Raw genomic sequence first — 19153 nt, forward strand, 5'->3', positions numbered from 1 at the left:
GAGAAACAGAGGATGCCTCCAGGAGTCTCGAAACCGGCTACTTACCGCGTTAAAACGATCAGGTGACCACGCAAGCCTCTAACAAGCCAGCGGAACGTCCGTAAAAATGCCGCAAGCTTCTTCCGCAGAACGATTCTCTCTTCGTGTAACAACCGCTTTAACAGTACGATTTTCTGCACGTGGGGGATGTCGACCGCTTTTCTTTCTTTCTTTCTTTCTTTTTTTTTTTTTTCTTTCTATGTCGTTGCTTCAACCTTCTGTTCTTGAAAGTTCGCTCCATCTCTTATTTCTTTTTTGTCTTCGGAGGAGAAAACGAGGGAAAATCGAGAACTGACCTTGATCGAAGCCAATTTTCTCTCTCTCTTGATATCAAAGAAATCGTTCGATTTCTAGGATTATTATTATTTCTCTTTTTTTATCAGATAGGCGAAACTAGTTGTAAACACTTTTTATTATGTCGAAATGATTAAATTTGTTATACTTTATTCGATGGATAATAGAAATTCTTTTCCCATGAAACGCTTCAAAAATTAATCTCGTAGAAAATATATTTATTGAATTTAAAAAATTTTTCTCATTTCTTCAGAAAACAATCATACAATTATTATATTATTTATACTCTCAAATATTATTTAAGATACCAAGATTCTTCGTTAATTAAATGAGGATAAAAAGAAAATTAGGATAATTTCTCTTTGTATATTTACATATTTCCATTTTTGATCTCCTATTTCTTTACATCACCTACGATTTTTCATTTTTCCTTTATAAATTCTATGTCTTACACGCGTCGCTACAACGCATCGACGACTTTGAAATCCCTTGGGTCTAGAAAAGATCCTTCTATATATACAGCTATATATTTTCTCATTCCAACACGCAAGCATACCACGTTACGTATGCGTTAACAATAATGCAAGTCTCTAGATGATTTTTATGCATAGAATTGGAAGTAGTATCTTCGTCCATTTTTACATATGTCTTTCTTCTTACCTTTCAAGTTCATCCACGAGTTTAAGTAGATTACACCGTAAAGAAAGATGATAGTGCTTCGTAGAAAGCTTATTCGAAGCTCCTCTGGATTTGTTTCACGTATTCTTTCCTATTTTTCCACGAATCATGCGTCTCAAATTTATCTCCCCCTTTTCGCGACGTTTCTTTTCCAGAATTTCATGGATTTTCATTGCTCATACACGAATCTTTTTGATTTAAATATTTTAAGACGAGCAATTGGTTGAACATTTCAAAAAATATTCACAATAACAGAGTTCTTTATGAAATTTATAATATACGAGAAAGATAGAAACTAACTAAGCTTTAAAAGCTGTAATATTTAAAAGACTTTACAAGGAGATAAGCATTATGGTTTCACATGCTGCATTTCAACTTAAGATGTTTCAATATTGTTCACAACATCAGAATAGGAAAAATATCCTCTTAAAAACTATTCTCCATAGATAATATTCTTCCCTAATATTATTTACATTTCCTATTTATCTTGGAAAAATAATTATAAAAATATAAAAATTCCTCTTGAACCACGCGACATTCCTTCGTTGATACTTCTTCGAAGCAACGACTGGTAAATTGCTTCGATCGTAGGATAAACGTTTCCTCCTCCTCGAGGGAGTCCATCGTCTTGGAACCGTGGAATGGAAAAAAAAAAGCGGCGGAATACGTCGCACTTCCCATGATCTATCGTTCTAATGATTAAACGTCGTAATGATAGCGAGAACTCGCGTTGAACAACCGGCTATCATCGGCATGACATCCTGCAGATTCGAATTCGTCACGTACACGCCACGGACACGCGAACCATGACCCGGCTAGTTGATAGACCAGTTGCCCTAAACGCTCGATCACCGTTGCGAAAAATAAAAATGACGACAGTTCCGTTCTTTATATTGGCCACATCTCAGCCGTGACGAGTTATTCGCCGCGTAATGCTCGCGAATTCGATCAGGATTCAGCTTTCGCGTGTGAGAGAAATTATTATTTTGTCTTCTTTCAAAGTGACATCATATCCAAAGAAGGAACTTATCATATTTTTCGAAAATAGTTGTATGGAGATTTGAAGTCAATGATGATTATTAATAAAAGTATTCATTTTCTGGTAATAAATTGATATAAAAAAAAAAATTGGATTACTTTCAACGTATCGATCCAACTTCAGATTTCAATAATCTTCTAGTAATAAAATTCTGAACACGAAGTTTAGATCAAATGATCCCTTTTAAGAAGGGACAAGACAATATTTTAAATTCCTCTTTCAATTTAACATTCCAAATTAAGGGGAAAAAACGATGGAAGAAATAATTCGATTCGCTGCTGCAAAATGGAACAAACAGCGAGATATTACGTAAGAGAGATTCACCAGCGAGCGAACGAGGCAGTGGCAACTTTTTGTGGGCGTGAACGAAACACTTTTGTAAGGCACGAGACCTGTTGAATGCTTGCTCGTTTACGCAATCATCACGGACAGAGGGGGACGATTAGAGAGAGAATACGTAAAGGGGAATAAATCCCAGGAGAAAGTCGTTAAAATCAACGACAGATCCGTTTTATATCCGAGTTGAAATCGCTGCAATTCTACTTTATGGAAGGCAATCGCGAGCCTCTGAAAGAAAGAAAAAAAAAAGGTTCTTAAACTTAAAAAGGAGAATAAAATGGGATTCTTCGCAAACGGCAACGTAAACGAAGCAATCGTTAAACGGATCTGTTTATCGTTATCGAGGCTGCAAACCATCAGCTCTGGGAAGATTGCTACTTTGAGAGGAAACGCCTATTCCTCTCCAAAGAGGAAAATTATACGAGTCGTCGTGTTTTAACGTCGTCACCTTCTTAACATCGCGATTGGAATCCACACAGGGAACGGATCCACATGTTCCTTTTCTTATACATCGCCTTATAAGTCTTTCACGTAGGAAAAACAATCTATTTTGTTCTCTCGTGCTTTTAAAGGGGAAGGAAAACAGGTGTGTGTATCGAGTGCATTGAATAAAAAACTCCTCCATGTAACAACTCTCTATATATGCGATATTGTCTTCTAAAAAAAACAATATTCTTGTTCATTCGCATCCTAGCAGATGGAACAACCAACATGGCGTTATGCAAAACACGCCACATTTTCTCACTAATTACCAGCGAAACGTTATTCACGAAATTACTCGTGAGAAAGTATAATGGTATAATGGCGCCCCCTGTAACTGTAAAAGAGAAATATCTCAGGATTTTATGATAAAAAGGTAAGGTTTCCACGGTTATGTTTCTATCTACGTTCGAATAAGAGGAGCAAACATCGATCCTCGAAGAATTCTTTCTTCTCGAAAGAAAGGAATCCAATCGAAGAAGGGAGGAATACATCGGTATATCTCTCAATTTCGTGATCCAGAAAGAGCAACGAGAGATTCGACGACGTCCACTCGTGTTTCCGCGAGTCGTGAGGCTCGTGCCAGGTTATTTTCTCACGAATCCAGGCGGCGATCACGGCCTGGAAACCCGTGGGACGTCGTCCTATTCCGTCATGGAACCTTCTACCTCCATTAACTCCCGAGGGTTATTGCCGGCCGACCAACTATCTGTAATTGGTACGAGGCAAAGTACGAGCGTGCGAGCCATCTCTCGTGTATCAACCTTCTTCTCCTCGCAGTAGACAGTGGTGCAACACTCCCGTTTCCGTTTCCACGCGCCGGATGTTCAATTCCCAGGGAGGCATCCTGCCGATCCGACGAGGAGAAAATGGCCGAGAAATCGTGTTACGTCCATGTAAAAGTTTCGAGTTTCGAGTTTTAATTGGGCCATTCGAGAGAGTTTATCGGTCAAATTTATTTCGGGTGATCAACCAACTTGGTTTTCGCTTGGAATATATATATATATATGTATGATGAAATAGTCGCTCGATTTTTATTATTTTTATTCATAGATCATTGATACTAGATCGTGAAGGAATTTAAATAAAATTGCATCACTCTTCGTTCTTTTCTCCATTCCAGAAACTTTCAATTCAACAATTTTAACGTTTACTTTCGATTTCATTTTCAGATATATATATTAGTTATTGATATAAGTGTATATTATATTGTTGTATGATCGATAGTTTTATCGTAAAATCTGTATCGTAATTTGAATAAATTGTATATAGAGATATTCCCATCTTCTAACAGACACATTATATAAAGTATTATTTTTAATCACAATGCGAAGAAGCGATGATCAAGAATTAATCTCGACTTACAACGTGATTTCAACATTCGAAACAATATTCTATGGGCGATAATTTACTATTTGAAGTGGACGTGTTTCGAAATTAATGTATTCGCACGTATCGCACCATACAATTTTCTCTAATCGCATCGAACATTTCGCTGGTGAAAAGCTTGCTCAGAGTGCATAAACATATATCATTTAAATTAACTTGAGCAATGGCACGGCCATGTTCGTAATCCGTGGTTAACCATTAAATTCTGGGATAATGAGGATACCTCTGTTTAAATCTTGTCCCTCCCTACCCGAGTGGTAATCGATGACTCCGTCCATCTTTTCTTATTTTCCTCCAAAGAAATCTTATCTTCCTACGTTCCAAACGCGATATCTCTCGTCGATATTACAAATTACAACTTCCTGGAATTAATAATTCCTATGCAAGATTTAAGCGATGATTAAGATTAACGGGATTGGTTAAATCGATTAGCCAGGAACGTTTGAAACTTGCATTCCCTTCGAGCCATCAAACTGGATCTTCTCCTTTCAATAACTTTTGTAATCTCGTTATCCGATGCTTGAAGCGACGAACATATCAAGATCTTTATTGCGGATATATATCGCAAAGTTTCATCGAAAAAGAATAAAAAGAAACGTTCAAAGAAGAAAATTGTAAAAATAATTTTTCCAGCAAAGTAATCGTTGAGAAAAATATTCAACGCATAACACGTTAAATGTCGATTATTTAAAATATTTAAAATATTTATTTTCGCATCGATGGCCAAACGACTGATGACATCCTGGATTTAATCTAAATGAAAGACACGACGCACTCGTTTTCCACAAATAGTCGAACTTTAGATCTCAAAAGGAATACCGTGTTACCACATGCGAGTTGACCTGGAAGAGGAAGAGGAAATTAAGCAACAGAGACTAGAGGAGCTCGTCTAGATCCAACAGTTCCTTTCACCTCCTTCAAATTCTTCTCTTTCGCCCTAGCGGAAAGATTGAACCAGCCACTCTCATCTTTCATGCTATCAAAAAGCTCTGAAACGAAATCAACGAGTGCATCATCCTGGAGCAGACAGGAATTATGTAACGGCTTATATTCTGATCTAACGGAAGTTTACCGGATCGCAAGATGGTTTACAAGTTTCGTAACTTGATTTCGCGAATGTAAGAATGTCTTCGAGTAAAATTGTGGAAATTGAAATTGAATTTTATCATAGAAAAGCTGTATAATGATAAGAAGCGCTAATTATGCATTCGAATACTCGAAGAATCACATTAACTGGAACGCATGCATATATCTATAATTAATCAGCCTTGCATATATGAGAATGAGGTCAATAATTCCAACGATTCGATCATTGATCTAGTTAAAAAGAAAAAAAATATTGTAACAAAAAATTATACCTTTTTTTCCACAAGGAACTCGAGTTAACATGCACATACATCGTTAAAGTTGGAAATTGCACAATGGAAGGTAGGAAGAGGAACGGTAAGACGTCCTTGTCCATCATTTATTTTTACCCGACAACGCGTATCATCGCGTTTATAGAGAAATATCACGAATCGATGTAACATTCAGAACACAGACGGCCCACGCGACAACCGTGATTCAATCGTGGGAACAACCATCGTCCTCTTCGAAAAGAATGTCATGGACGAAACGTACGTACGTAGCTATTACGCGTAGATATCTATTTACCTAATTCCGTTGTGCAAGAACGCTTTCAGTTATAACTAATTATAATCCGTTGGAGTATCGATACGATTCTCTTTTTTTTTCTCCATGCATCGTTGCATATACGTAATTATAAGAGATTTAATTTCATCCCCTTAAAGAGATTTTCTATCAAAAAAAAAATAATAATTTTATTATGTATTATGTAATAGCTGAAATAATGAACCATTGAAATGAACCGAATTTAATTGAGAAAAGGTTATATGTTGAGAGCAGTTTGTATATATACATATATCATGAATAAATAAAAAAAGAGAGATGTTGGATTATAATTAATGTTCGAAAATTGCGGAAAATTTATTCGATTTCTTGTTTCTCTGATAAAAATAACTTTTACCCGTGGGAGGGAATGAATCTAGTGAAAAGTATGTCGTTGAATGAAGAAAAACTTGCCGTGAAAATGTTCAAAAAATGGAAATCACGCAAATGGACGGAATAACGAGCCACAACGACGGTGAAAACTAATAATACGAAATGCCAAGAGTAAATGTATCAACGAGTTCGACTGATTTAAATAATGCTCGCGTAGATGTGAAAGGATTGTTTCGAGAGGTAAATATTTAAGTAATGGAAAACGAACACGATGAACACTTTGAATGAACGAAATTATTCAATAATTTTCTCGAAAGACTTTTGATTTTGAATCAAAGGAACGATTGCTTCGAATGGAAATTGTATTTTTTTGGAAGAATTTGTTCGTATTTATTGCAATAATTTGTTATCAATTAACGCTGATTTTTATGCAAACACGAGAGAAGAATTTAGGTTAATTTTACATAGAAGAATTAAAAATAGAAGAATATCTCGTTTAAAATCTCGTCACGTGAACTACATTATATTATACCTCGAGTGAAAATTATTTAAAATTGATCATACATCAAAGATTGTCCAAAGATATATTCTGAAATAGTTGAAAATAATCCACGTGATATGAGCCAATTAAAATAAAAAATGAAAGAATATTATCGAAGATCACGTATATTCTAGCAATTTAATCACAGAGAAGAAATAAAAGGCATTTCTATATCCCTTCGATGGATTTCCCGGGGGAATTTATATATAAGATTTATATAAGATCTCGAGTTCTATTTCTTTTTCACTCAACCGGATATTACAGATTGCTTTTAAAGAGATAATAACGTATGAATGACGAGTTTGAAATAAAAAGCAACTAAATCGTGCGAACGACACGAGAGTTGTACAAGGAGTTGTACCACTTTGTTGATATATCCAAGAAGAGAAGAATTGTTCCTTTATATAATGCGTCTTCCAATTTTCATCTTATGAGGAAGAACAATTCTTTTCAATTATCCCTTTGTTCCAATGTAATTATACCGATATCATCAAATAAAATAACTTCAATTTTCATATTTATATAACTCATCGAAACGAGGGAAGGAGAATCTTCGCGCCACCCTCGTTCCATTCTCCAAGTATGAAAAGAAAACACATGCTTTTATATCACATATTACACAGAATCCCCTAAGAAATAAAAATTCATACATATTTTTAACATTTAACTCACTCATATATCGTAAATTCATTCGTATCCACGAGATACACAATTTAATTTAACTCACTGCGTACATCATATTATAACAACATCTCTTTCATTTCAACCAAAACTCGAACCGATCGTCCCATCTTCACCACCACCGAATCCAAATCCTCGTGATTGTAAACCAATTTAAAAAACGCGCGAGAAAAGCATCCGAGTACGAGCCAGCTTGGGATTGGTCACGACTCGTAACCGTGTCGTAACACCCGAGAAGATACTCCGATCCGACTTCGATGGAGAAATCCTGCCGGCTTTTATAATAATGTACCGCGTGTTCCGTTACGGGCGAGCATCTTCACACTGGGGGCTAAACGAGAGGGGCCCTCGTCTCCTCGAAGCGGCTGCAACTCAAAGCGGTGGAAGATGGCTTAGTCGAGTGGCGAGCGAGAGTCCAGGTAAAGGCCGTTGCACCCGGCCCTCTTCCGAGAGCTCTGCCTCGGTCCTCTTGCATAGCGGTAAAACAGCTCTTTCTCTCTCGTCGCACGTACCGGTTACATACGTAGCGCGGCCACGGGCTACACTCGACGCCCGGTGTGGCATACTTGTTTCCACGATGGTAATGGTGTGTTATGTTACGGCACATTGTGCCGCACCGAGAATCGACAATGACACATCAATTCGGCCTGCCAGTGGAATACGTGTACGCACGTGTAAATCTCGTGTACGTGTACCACACCGACCGAGAAATCGAACGTCCTCGAGTGGATACTGGAGCCGTGGACGAGGGGGAGGGAGTCGTAGAAATGCACGTGAAAATTATTAGGAGAAGAGGAATTGCACGCGTCCATTTGTATCGTATGAAAAATATAAAGTCTCGTGTTTGGAAACGATTTTATTGAACGGTTGAAATTGCAGGGTGGTACGCGAGAGAGGGAGAGAGACATGGGTTGGTTGGATGAGTTTTGGAAGAGTTTGTAATTGATTTTGAGGGATAGATCTTTTTTCTTGATTTATTATCGTCGTTATTTAAAATTTGAAGATGGAGAAGTGTTATTAGAGATGTTGAAAATTTAGATTTTGAAGTCGATAGAAGGAATGTAGATATTTAATATTATTTAAGAAAATATTAAAGGTCTGATTTGAATACTGATAATCTTGTTGGGACGAAACCAGTTATTCAAGAATTTAATGTATTCCGTATAAATCAAGAGAGATTTCTTATAATCGCGCAACAAGAACAAGATTATGGTTGTAACCAATGAATCGAATGGTTATGTTTCTTTTTTTTTTACTAAAACGAAAATTTAAACTTCATAAAATGAAAATGAACGTTGAAATTTTCCAATCAACGACATAAATGTATAATTAACTTTACATAAATCATAATAATAGATCAAGAAAAAGTATCAATCATAAATTACGTTCTTTCCTTACTACCAAGACTCGACAAGAATTTTGATTTCATAAAACAAAAATGAACAAAGTATCTAAATAATAATATTGAAATTAAAATTACTCGATCAGCTTTATTACTTCCCAAACATATACCAAATTAATTGTATAATGATTTTACCTCCTATCCAATAATTACAAACATTGTAACGTATGAATAAAGAACAATTAACATATCAGCAATCAGGAGAAGCAAACCTGTACATTTTATTTCATTTTCAAAATTGTTCAACCGATCAATTTAATTTTCTAAGATTTCTCATATACACTTAACTGCACAATGTGTCAATCTCGTATGACACATCCTATCCTACGTAATCATTACATACCACCACAACAGGTTTTCTTCAGGAGAGAATCATCTTAAATCGAATAATGCGTACGTGTAATTTACCACAAGGTTGTACAACAACAACCCAATGCCATCCATTAAGCCAACTTTATCCTGTCGCCACGAATCGAATCGATCCATTCAACTTATTCCACTACACCGTACCTCCTGATCGCTTCCTCCCATTCGTTTTTCCACGTTTTACGATCCCTTTACGCACACGTTCGTTTATCCTTCGTAACCGGTCTTTCATCGTTTATTTCCACCATTCCACGCGATACTTCATCGAATCCATTAACCTACTTCGACCAGCTTATACACCAACTCTGCTAGCTTAGACATCGTGTAACACTCTCCTCCAACCTTTAATCTTTGCTAACTAACCTACGGCGTTGAACTTTGTAATACTCTCACTTTTTCCGGAGAAGATAAGTTGGACGATTGTCAACCTGCTTGAAGGATATCTTCTGGAAATTATTTTAGTTTCATAGAGTCAATGCTGAGAAAGATATATATACAAAAACACGTGTAATTTCTAATTTTCTGAGAATATGATTAGAATCTCACCTATGCTAAAGGCCATACTTTAAATATGTACAAGTTCAATTTCCAATTTCCAATGATTAAATAATTTTTAATTTTTTAATTTCTTTTCCACATTGTTCGAATATTTTCAACAAAAAATTTGTCCCAGGATTTACTCTTTCCAAACTGTACTTTATATTTTCCAAACTGTACTTTGAGCATAAATATATCGCGCATAATTCTACCTTCTAATCAACCATCGAAAAATGTTCGTGAACTTTATCGCCTCTATCGCGAAACCTTTCCGGTAGCTCCCGTTTCTCAGGCTCTGATTATCATTTTTACCACACGCACTCCTTCTGCTCTTTTGCATAGTACCCCATCGTGTTTCGTATGCGTGTGTAACAGTATCCAAACCCACTTACACCACAGCGAGACTGCTAGTCACGATGGACTATGTACCTGTCGTAATGTTTCTTTTATGGCTGTACACACGGGACGTGTACTTTATGTTTTACGTTCGTTTCTTAATGGAATCGGGGAAAATGCGCAAATTGAAGATCGGTTGAGAATAGTAAATTCAGAAGGATATTACGATAGAGATAATTGGACGATAAGTTGCTCGAAGATGTGTTAAGAGAAGGTTTATTTTAAAAATCAAAATTTTCTAAATCTTATTCCCTGAAACAGTGTAGCGTAGAATAGAAAATTCAAGGCTTAAAGGTGTCTTGAAATATCTTGTTACGATTACTGTAAACTTGGAAAAGATTATGGAGAGTATTGGAAGTGTGTGATAAATTAAAATATACTATGCAAAATTTCACAAATACGAATGTTTTCATAATCAAAATTATGTTATTCAAAATGTGAGAAAATTTTTCAAATTATAAAATAAATGTATTAAAAATGAAGCTACTCGATCCAAGCTTAACATGACCAACTTTAAAATTCCTTGTAATATTTTCAATTATTATGAAACATCGCACGAAATATCCATTTTCTAGAAAGTCATAGATTAATCGATACTAGACTCTAGTTCTTCTAGAACTGTTTCGCTTGGTGGCTACAAAAGACGAGAAAAGGTTCACTACATGTATGTAGCACATTCTAATTACGATCTTTCAGTCCGCCAACAAACGGTAGTTCGTTGCTTTATTGTAAAGGCGACCACATTATGCGAGACGTGAATCACGCGAGTAACAGTATTCGAAGCCGCAATTCTTATGCATATCGTCTTAAAAAAATTCTGACTTATATATCTAGAAAACATGATCGTTATATTATCGCTAGATAAATCAACAATTTCAAGCATGAAGAAAAGTTAAATTTTTCCTTTCTTTGAAAAAAATCTATGGAGTTATTTTTCACCGAAACCGTTTAATCTTTTTCTTTTTTTTTTTTTTTTTTTGTTTTTACTCAATGATTTTTCTCCTACAAAATATCATACGATAAAAGTCACGTTAGGCACATAGAATATTCGTGTCACGTATTAATCTTGAAGCGGTAATCGCGGAACCTTTCTCAGGGTTTAATTAGCATCTCAATGCTGGCTATGCATTAACTCGTGAACTTTGTTTCAGAAGGAAAACGTGAAAGTAACGTAATAAGCAAGGGATTCAATGAGATAGATTTCTGATATTCGATGATTTAATTTTTAAAAAATTCTTATGCAATCAAAATTGAAATGTTGAAACGATGATTAAATAATTAATTAGGAAGGAATGAAATGTTGTAAATTTCGTCGAATTAAAAATAGTTATAAATAATAAAAGTTGTAAGTGAAAATTTATCCGAGAAATATTTTTGGATTTTTAAAAATATTGGAAAACTTTAAAATTATAAGGATCGAAAGCGTAGGAGTATTCTATAATGAAAGAGACCTTACAGGTGAATACGCACCTGCAACGTTCATTCACACATGCATCTACCGTAACATACGTTCACGTTCACACACATATAATATTTACCACGGGTAGCGTATAGTAGTAACCACCTGCTAGGGTCACGCATACCGTTTCATTCTAGCTGCATTCATCGACGTATGATGCATATGAGGACAACGTACGCCAAGACGATCAAATTCACTATTGTAGACACATATATATCATTTTTATGCAAATCTTTATCTTTAACGTATTAATAATATTCTTTATCGCGAGACTAAATATCAATATTATCATAAAACTATCGATTATAAGTTTGAAATTATTTTTCCAATTAACTTTAATAAATTTTATATGTACAAACTAAATTTCCTTTTAAATTCTTAAATTTTACAAAACAATTCTTTTAGATATTAATGTACTTTCACTACTTTTCATAATTAATAAATAATAAATAATTATCCTTGACAAATTCATCCGGATTTGTAAAAAGTAAGCTAAATAAATTACAAAATAATTTTATCCTCTCTTATTTAAAGAACTTTTGCCCAATACTACCTTCTACGTCCGTGCAACCGTGTCATTATACCATGAAATCTCTTTCTACATGCCAAGTATAAACGTACACAAGACTTTCTTTGGACAACAAGTAGATCTCGTAGTCGTTAGGCGGAAAGCCTTTTGCGATTGGGCAACTGTGATGCACCTTGATAATCGTGATTAACTATGGAACGAATATCGACCAGGGAATGGAAAAAATCACGGAGGAACAACAGACCGTGAAAAACGATCGGTCGATTACATCGAATTCGTATTTAAGCAACCGAGTGTTCGCGATGAATAAAGCAACGAGAGGTTATCGACATTTGTTCTCTTACTTGCATAGTCAGGATGTACATTGAACACAATGGAACATTGGTTATCTAAGTATCGATCGTTTGACTGATTGTGCAAATGCTTTGTTCTTGGCATCTACAATAAATAATATAAATAATTGGAAATTTTTGTATCGCGTATAATGAAATCACAGTTTGATTTATATTGCATCAAATAACTCGAAAAAATTAGTTTTCGAAAAGAGTAACTTATAAAGTTAGAAGAAATTATCTTATTTCAAATATTCAAGTGTTTTGTAAGATATTATAAACGGATTATTATTTACATTTAAAAAATTTAAATTAATGTTGTTTTAATTGTTTGAAAAAAACAATTATAATTATTTGAAAAAAGATAATGTTTACATGCAATGAAACAAAGAATCGTTTGTAATTTGTATTTGACATAAAATTACGTAACATCTAACCGACCGCATAATGGCATTGAAGTCGAAGTTTCACAGAACACGAGGAAAAATAACAGATATGTCGAGAATTATAATGAGAATTACAGCTTATTCTGTCTCGTTGTTTCGAAAAACAACGTTGTGCAGTACAAGGACAATATTAACAATATTCTTGTTCTCGACTAACTTTCAAATATTGCAAAAGAAATAATTTCAATTTTCCTAAGAACAAATGCATACCACTGGAAAGTTATTTATATTAATAATTTCGAAAAAATATTTTTAAAAAGAAATTTCCTGTTTTAAGATACAATCTGTTTATTAAAGTAAAAATTTTAAATATTTGGAATCATATATTAAATTCGATAAATTTTATAATGTAAAATTGTTTTCTGCTGAATAATAATTTATTAAAACTTCATAATAAATGATTTGATATTGAAAAAAATTTGTAAAAGAAAAAATGAAAAAAGTGAAGGAATAAAGTAAAGAAAGGTGACGGAAACAACTTGGGTTATTGACCGATTTATTAGGACAACTAGTTTGTCGAATTCCAAAACTATTTTCGTGACGACTATCTATTCACCTGTGTAATCAAACATTATTATTTATTTCATTTTTAATGTAAAAATGTCATTTATATAAGTTATTATCAATCAAAAATATTTTTTTTTAAAATTACTGTAATTAGTTTAATCACACAGTATCTTTTACTAATAATCATAGATAAAACTCTTCAACTTTTATAAAATAAAGATGTCTCATTTATGAATACGTAATTAACTAGATATAATATCGAGTCATCTAATACATTTTATCGGTATATTAATTCAGTCAAGTTTACCAGGAAAAGCTTGAGGATAAAGAACAAGTCAGGGACAGGCAACATAACTGTTATCTAAGAGGAAACAGGTCGAAAGAAGGTGGGTGATGAAAGATACGAAGTATAGCAACTATAAAAACTACCTGCCGGAATTAATTGACTCGATATACGGGAACTCGTGTTCTGAATTAGGTCGAATTATACTTATATAAAAAAGAAACAAAACAACATCGTTTCAAATTGAGGGATTTCTTGCGAATAAAAGACAATAAAAAGAATCATGATTGATATAGAAGAAGATCGAGATATATTTTAATCAAAAAAACAAAGAATAAACGAAGAACTCTGAAATGGTACTACTTTCTATCGAATAAAATAAATATTAAGTAACCAGCCACGACTTTCCTTTTAATTCGTACAATACAAAGACAGCCTATGTGCAGCTGCTTATAAAAATGTCCTTGTAATACTTAAGTCAATATATAGTGTTCCAATTTAATTAATATAATCAAATTAAATATTGAAAAAACATGATTTTTTGAATATATTAAATTAGAAAAAGTTTCAATATCTATAACATTTCCCGATACATTATTTTACACGATATTATTGAGTAACTATTAAGAATCAGATTGCATGTAATTTCTACGGAAGTTATATAAGAAAAACCACAATATATATAATAATAACCGCATTAATTTGCGCAACGTTAATAATCATTTTATTTCATTATGTTTAAACAACCATGATTTGATTTCATGTTTGATAACATATTTTTTTTAATATATTAAAAATACATTTTTTAATGTATTTTTTATGAATAAAGAAATCAAAAATAAATTAAAGCTAAACTAAAGATAATAGTAATTACATACATGACATTACATATCATTTTCACACGACTTTCATCAAATTTTCATTTTTAATTTGTATTTGACGGACAATAAAATAAATCGATAATCGATATCGCAACCGTGAACTCGAAAGGCGGCGATATGACCGCGAGAAAGTCGTGGGCATGCGCAATCGATGCGTGCATCACTTCACTATGAATCAAGAAAATACGCGCGACTCGATCAAAAGAATTTCAAAAGCATGACTCACCGTCAGGATTGGTGAAATATCCCCAAGTGGGGGTCGCGGTAGCTGCCGATTGGAGGACCACGGCCAGAATACTGAGGGCTAGAGCACCGGCGGCGCCTCGTGCCGCGACGGCGCGTTTTTCGCTTCGATGTGGATCGGTTGTCGTCGTGGCGACCGCCCTTACACCTTGACGGTTGCTCGAATCGGTTGCCATTCTTCATGCCGTTTTCGTGTCTTCGTCAATCTCGTGTATCATGCAACAATCCAATATAAACACTTCCCGTCTCTTCCTTTTACTTTTTCGATTCGATTTTATTCGATTGTCATGTTCCTTCGATTCACTTTCTCTTTTCGCACCAATTTCTCACACTTTTTCATCAAAATTGATTCGAGAACTGTAACGATCTATCGATATCTGTGTATTTATATTGCCAGACTGATTGGTTAATTATTCGGCGATGAACATCTCATCGACGATGCACTTAATAATCGAATATTATACACTCCCGGTACGATGTCACGTAACACATCGAGTATGGATAGGCGCGTGCATGCACGCAATCGATAGTTCGAGGTGGGAGAAGAAAGAAGAGAAGTAGGGGGAGGTGTGTATCGGCTTAGGCGAATTCCACGTTCTGTGTCACTCTTTCTTTCTTTCTTAACCAACAGAGAGAAAACCATATACCTTTACATCGCGTGTCTTTCCCTCTCACTTCCTCCCTTTTCAACGAAAACCCTTCTCTATATACGCACCTTACCTCGTGGCTCAACCCAAGCCGAGACTCGAAACCGGTTTTTGCGATGCGCGAACCGGCGTTGGCTAAAAATAAAAGCGCCTCGGATTCTCTCTTCTTCGTTGCTTTATTCGCCTTTCGTAATTTTCTGTCTCCTCGTACGTTATACTGGAAAGAATCTTCCGGGACGTTCTTTTGACCGTTACACACGCGCTCGCACCAAGATATATCGAACATTCGATCACGACTGATCGAATCTCGCGCGGTCGATTAACAATCACATTCACCACCTGTCATCGCTATTCGTCGACATATCAAGATGGCGTACAAGGAATATTACTTCCTCAATAACTGCAAGATTTTCATTCTCATATTCTGGATACTTCTACGCTTCGAGTGTGAAACGTCACTTTCACGTCGACATCCCTTCTTCGAATTACTCGAGATCACAAGACTTCTTCAACTGTGTTTACAAATATACAAGGTACGAGAAAACAAATAATTCGCTAGGTTAGGTTCGTGCGCGCTGGAAATACGAACCGCTTGATATTTACTGAGATGCTATAGTTATCGATCGTACGAGGATACGTTCGCTTCATTTCGTGCCACGTCTCCTTCTACGCGTTTCGTAACCGTTCTGCCACTCACTGCGCTTTATTATATCTTAGTATCCACATTGAGTCTCTTGAATCTCTACTTTAGAATCATCCACTGCGTCTGTTTTTGATGTGTCAAAGTTTCAAAATATATCGTTGAATATATCGAAATTTCCCGCTTTTCTATGACGCTTTTCACTATGAGCCTTACAACTCTTCTTTATCGCCAACTTTACGTACCGTGTCACTGTGTCACGATGTATACGGACTCGCATACGTATAGACGTGTACACGCACACGCGTTAATAACAGGTTCTCGATTAAATTCGAATCACCGGCATACGGTCGCATGTGCACAGCAAACGTTATTCACAATATTTATACGAAGGAACCTGAATTTCGTCGAATTATCCTGGTGTCCGTGACCAACAGAGAAACAAAAAACTTAACGGAACGACATAAACGCGAAAGAGACCTGCGAGATGTTTGTACTTGCGTATTCTAGCCGCGCTGCATACGTACGGGATAGCAGGAGAGAGAAAGAGGGAAAATTAGGAAAGAGAGGAGAGCAAAGGAGACGAGAACAGAGAGAAACAATACGCGTACGCGAGCCTGCGCGCTGCGCAGCATACTGAGGCGACCGGCACCGTCAAGCTGACTCGAATGCTCTTCACTGTGGCTTCTCCCTCCCTTCCTCCTTCTCTCTCGCACCATTGCTCGCGGCCACTACCCAGTGCTTTCCCCTCTCTTTTTCTCAACCATTCCGTCCCTTTCTTTCGTTATTCCTCCCTCTACACTTGGATTTGCATTACTGTCGTATGCTTTCATACTGCCGCCGTATATGCCCGTTACAATTGCATTCTTGGAATGAAATGCTCTTAAAAAATATGCGTTTTTTTTTTCACGGCCAACTTGAGCGTTCAGTTGAAAGAATAAATTAACCAGATAATTCATAAGTGTTCGACGATGAATGCGATAAATGGAACGTTAATTTAATTTGCAGTTCATCAATTATTAGTTGGTTCATATTCTACGTGTTTTTTGTATTATAAATTGTAATAAATATGTAAATTATATTATATTATATTCGAGATAATATAATTTATTCAATTTAATTATTATTGTATATATTTAATTATGATTCTATTGATATTTAATTGAAAAAATGTGTAAACTCGAAATATTCAATTTAAAAATTGATCACATTTTTTGGATCTTGTTCTAATATCATGATATTTATATTTCGATTATATTATGATATTTATATTATGATGCACGAAAACGTTCTCGTAATATTAGATTTAAAAAATAAAAGCTTTATCAAAGCTTGTATATTTTTCTTTATGAACGAATATATGATCAAATGTAAGACTTACAAATAAAACAGTCGACATCAATAAATCAATTTACATATTGCTCGTTTAAAAACAAGATTGCTTTATAACATTTAATTATACATTTTATAACATTTGGAAATTTCGCAATCGTTTTTTGAAAGAATTTAGTTATTTTATCATATATTTATTTTATAAATAGATACTATAAAAAGACTTGTTTCTTCTAACAATATTTTCCTTTATTGAAACAGTTGCATTCCACGAGATAAAAGGCTTATTATTGAAGTTTCATTCTTTTTCTTCTCAGAATAAATTTGAGAAATTCCTAAGTTATTAAATAAAAAATTCTTTACATAAAAATCAGATTATTGCATAAATATATACATTGTATATATCACGAATATTTAAAAAAAAAAAATACAAGGATAACATGACGCAGGACTGAATAATCGCGGAAGTGTAACGATATCTCATATGCTTTACACACAATAAAAAGGAAACGCATTGCTATGCGTATATAATATAAAAAGTTAACGTGAGCAAAATATGATAGCATCATTATTAAATATCAGGATCATTAGTCGAGCATCACCTTAAACATGCACGACTAAATGCGTCAACCATAATCTCGGTTCTCTTTCTCTCTCTCTCTGTATGCATCTCGAGGAATTTCCGTTCGACTTTGATTAAAATTATCATATAATATCATAAGTCAATCCGGCTCGCTTAATAAAATATTCATTAACATAAAAACTTGTTAATATATTTCAATTTCTATCGGAAGCTTTTTAATTTTTATTAAATATAAAGAACCTTTACGTCAAATTTTCGTTAAAAAATACTTTTTGAAAACTTCGATATCGTGATCTTCGTTGCTTAAAGATTCTTCCTTGTGATTCGAATTATTTTTCGTATAAAAATTGTTTATATTTATATTAGAATTCGAAGATATATAATATTCCGTATATATTACGAAATAATTACTTCTATCTATTATATTCATTCTATCATATTTATATCATTCTATCAATATAGAATAATCATCATCGGTACAAAATTATCAAAAATATAATTAATATAATAAAATATAATCGAAATTGTAAAATGGAATATAGATTAAACCCAAATATCTAACGGCAAAACAGAATAAGCAATTCGATGTATTGTGATTAAATTAATTAACATTTTCTGATTAAATAACCCGTGCAATATGATTTCCTTGCATCTATTTACCATTTACGCTTGTAATAAATTAACTATAATAATAACGTTCGTTCATTAATACGGCGTGCCGGCAAAGGTGTACGGCAATATCGTATTCCTGTTGAAATTATAGTTTCCACGGGATGTTTCTGGGTAATAAACTTACAGCCCTGTAGAAGCTTTGCGGGAAACGCGTTACTTCACAATCGATCAATCGCAGACACGAATCTACAAAATGTTCAAATGCTGTTAAATTTTCTTTTTACGCTCTGAGATGAAGCATTTAAGCATCGAGTGTTCGAATCTTTCTTTTCGAAATGAAAAAATCGTCGTTAAGTTAGAATAAATAATAAACGTGTGTTCATTTACATAATTTTTGGATTATTCAAGAATAATTCTTTTCCTTTATCTTTTCCATTAATAACAACGAAACATTCGCGTAATAAATTATGAAAGATA

At 34.4% G+C, this 19153-nt stretch overlaps 1 protein-coding gene across 1 annotated transcript in view; it reads right to left on the bottom strand.

Moving 5' to 3' along the window:
- Positions 1-17137, bottom strand: part of LOC102678044 — a 45962-nt gene extending 28825 nt beyond the window's left edge. The window contains exon 1 of the mRNA XM_006622182.2: positions 14846-17137. Within this exon, the coding sequence (XP_006622245.1) occupies positions 14846-15038 (193 nt within the window). The 5' untranslated portion in view covers positions 15039-17137. The remainder of the gene's footprint in view (positions 1-14845) is intronic.
- Positions 17138-19153: the final 2016 nt, after the last annotated feature.

Source organism: Apis dorsata, unplaced genomic scaffold (genome assembly GCF_000469605.1).
Source record: "Apis dorsata unplaced genomic scaffold, Apis dorsata 1.3 scaffold_667, whole genome shotgun sequence".
NCBI classification, from domain to species: Eukaryota; Metazoa; Arthropoda; class Insecta; order Hymenoptera; family Apidae; genus Apis; species Apis dorsata.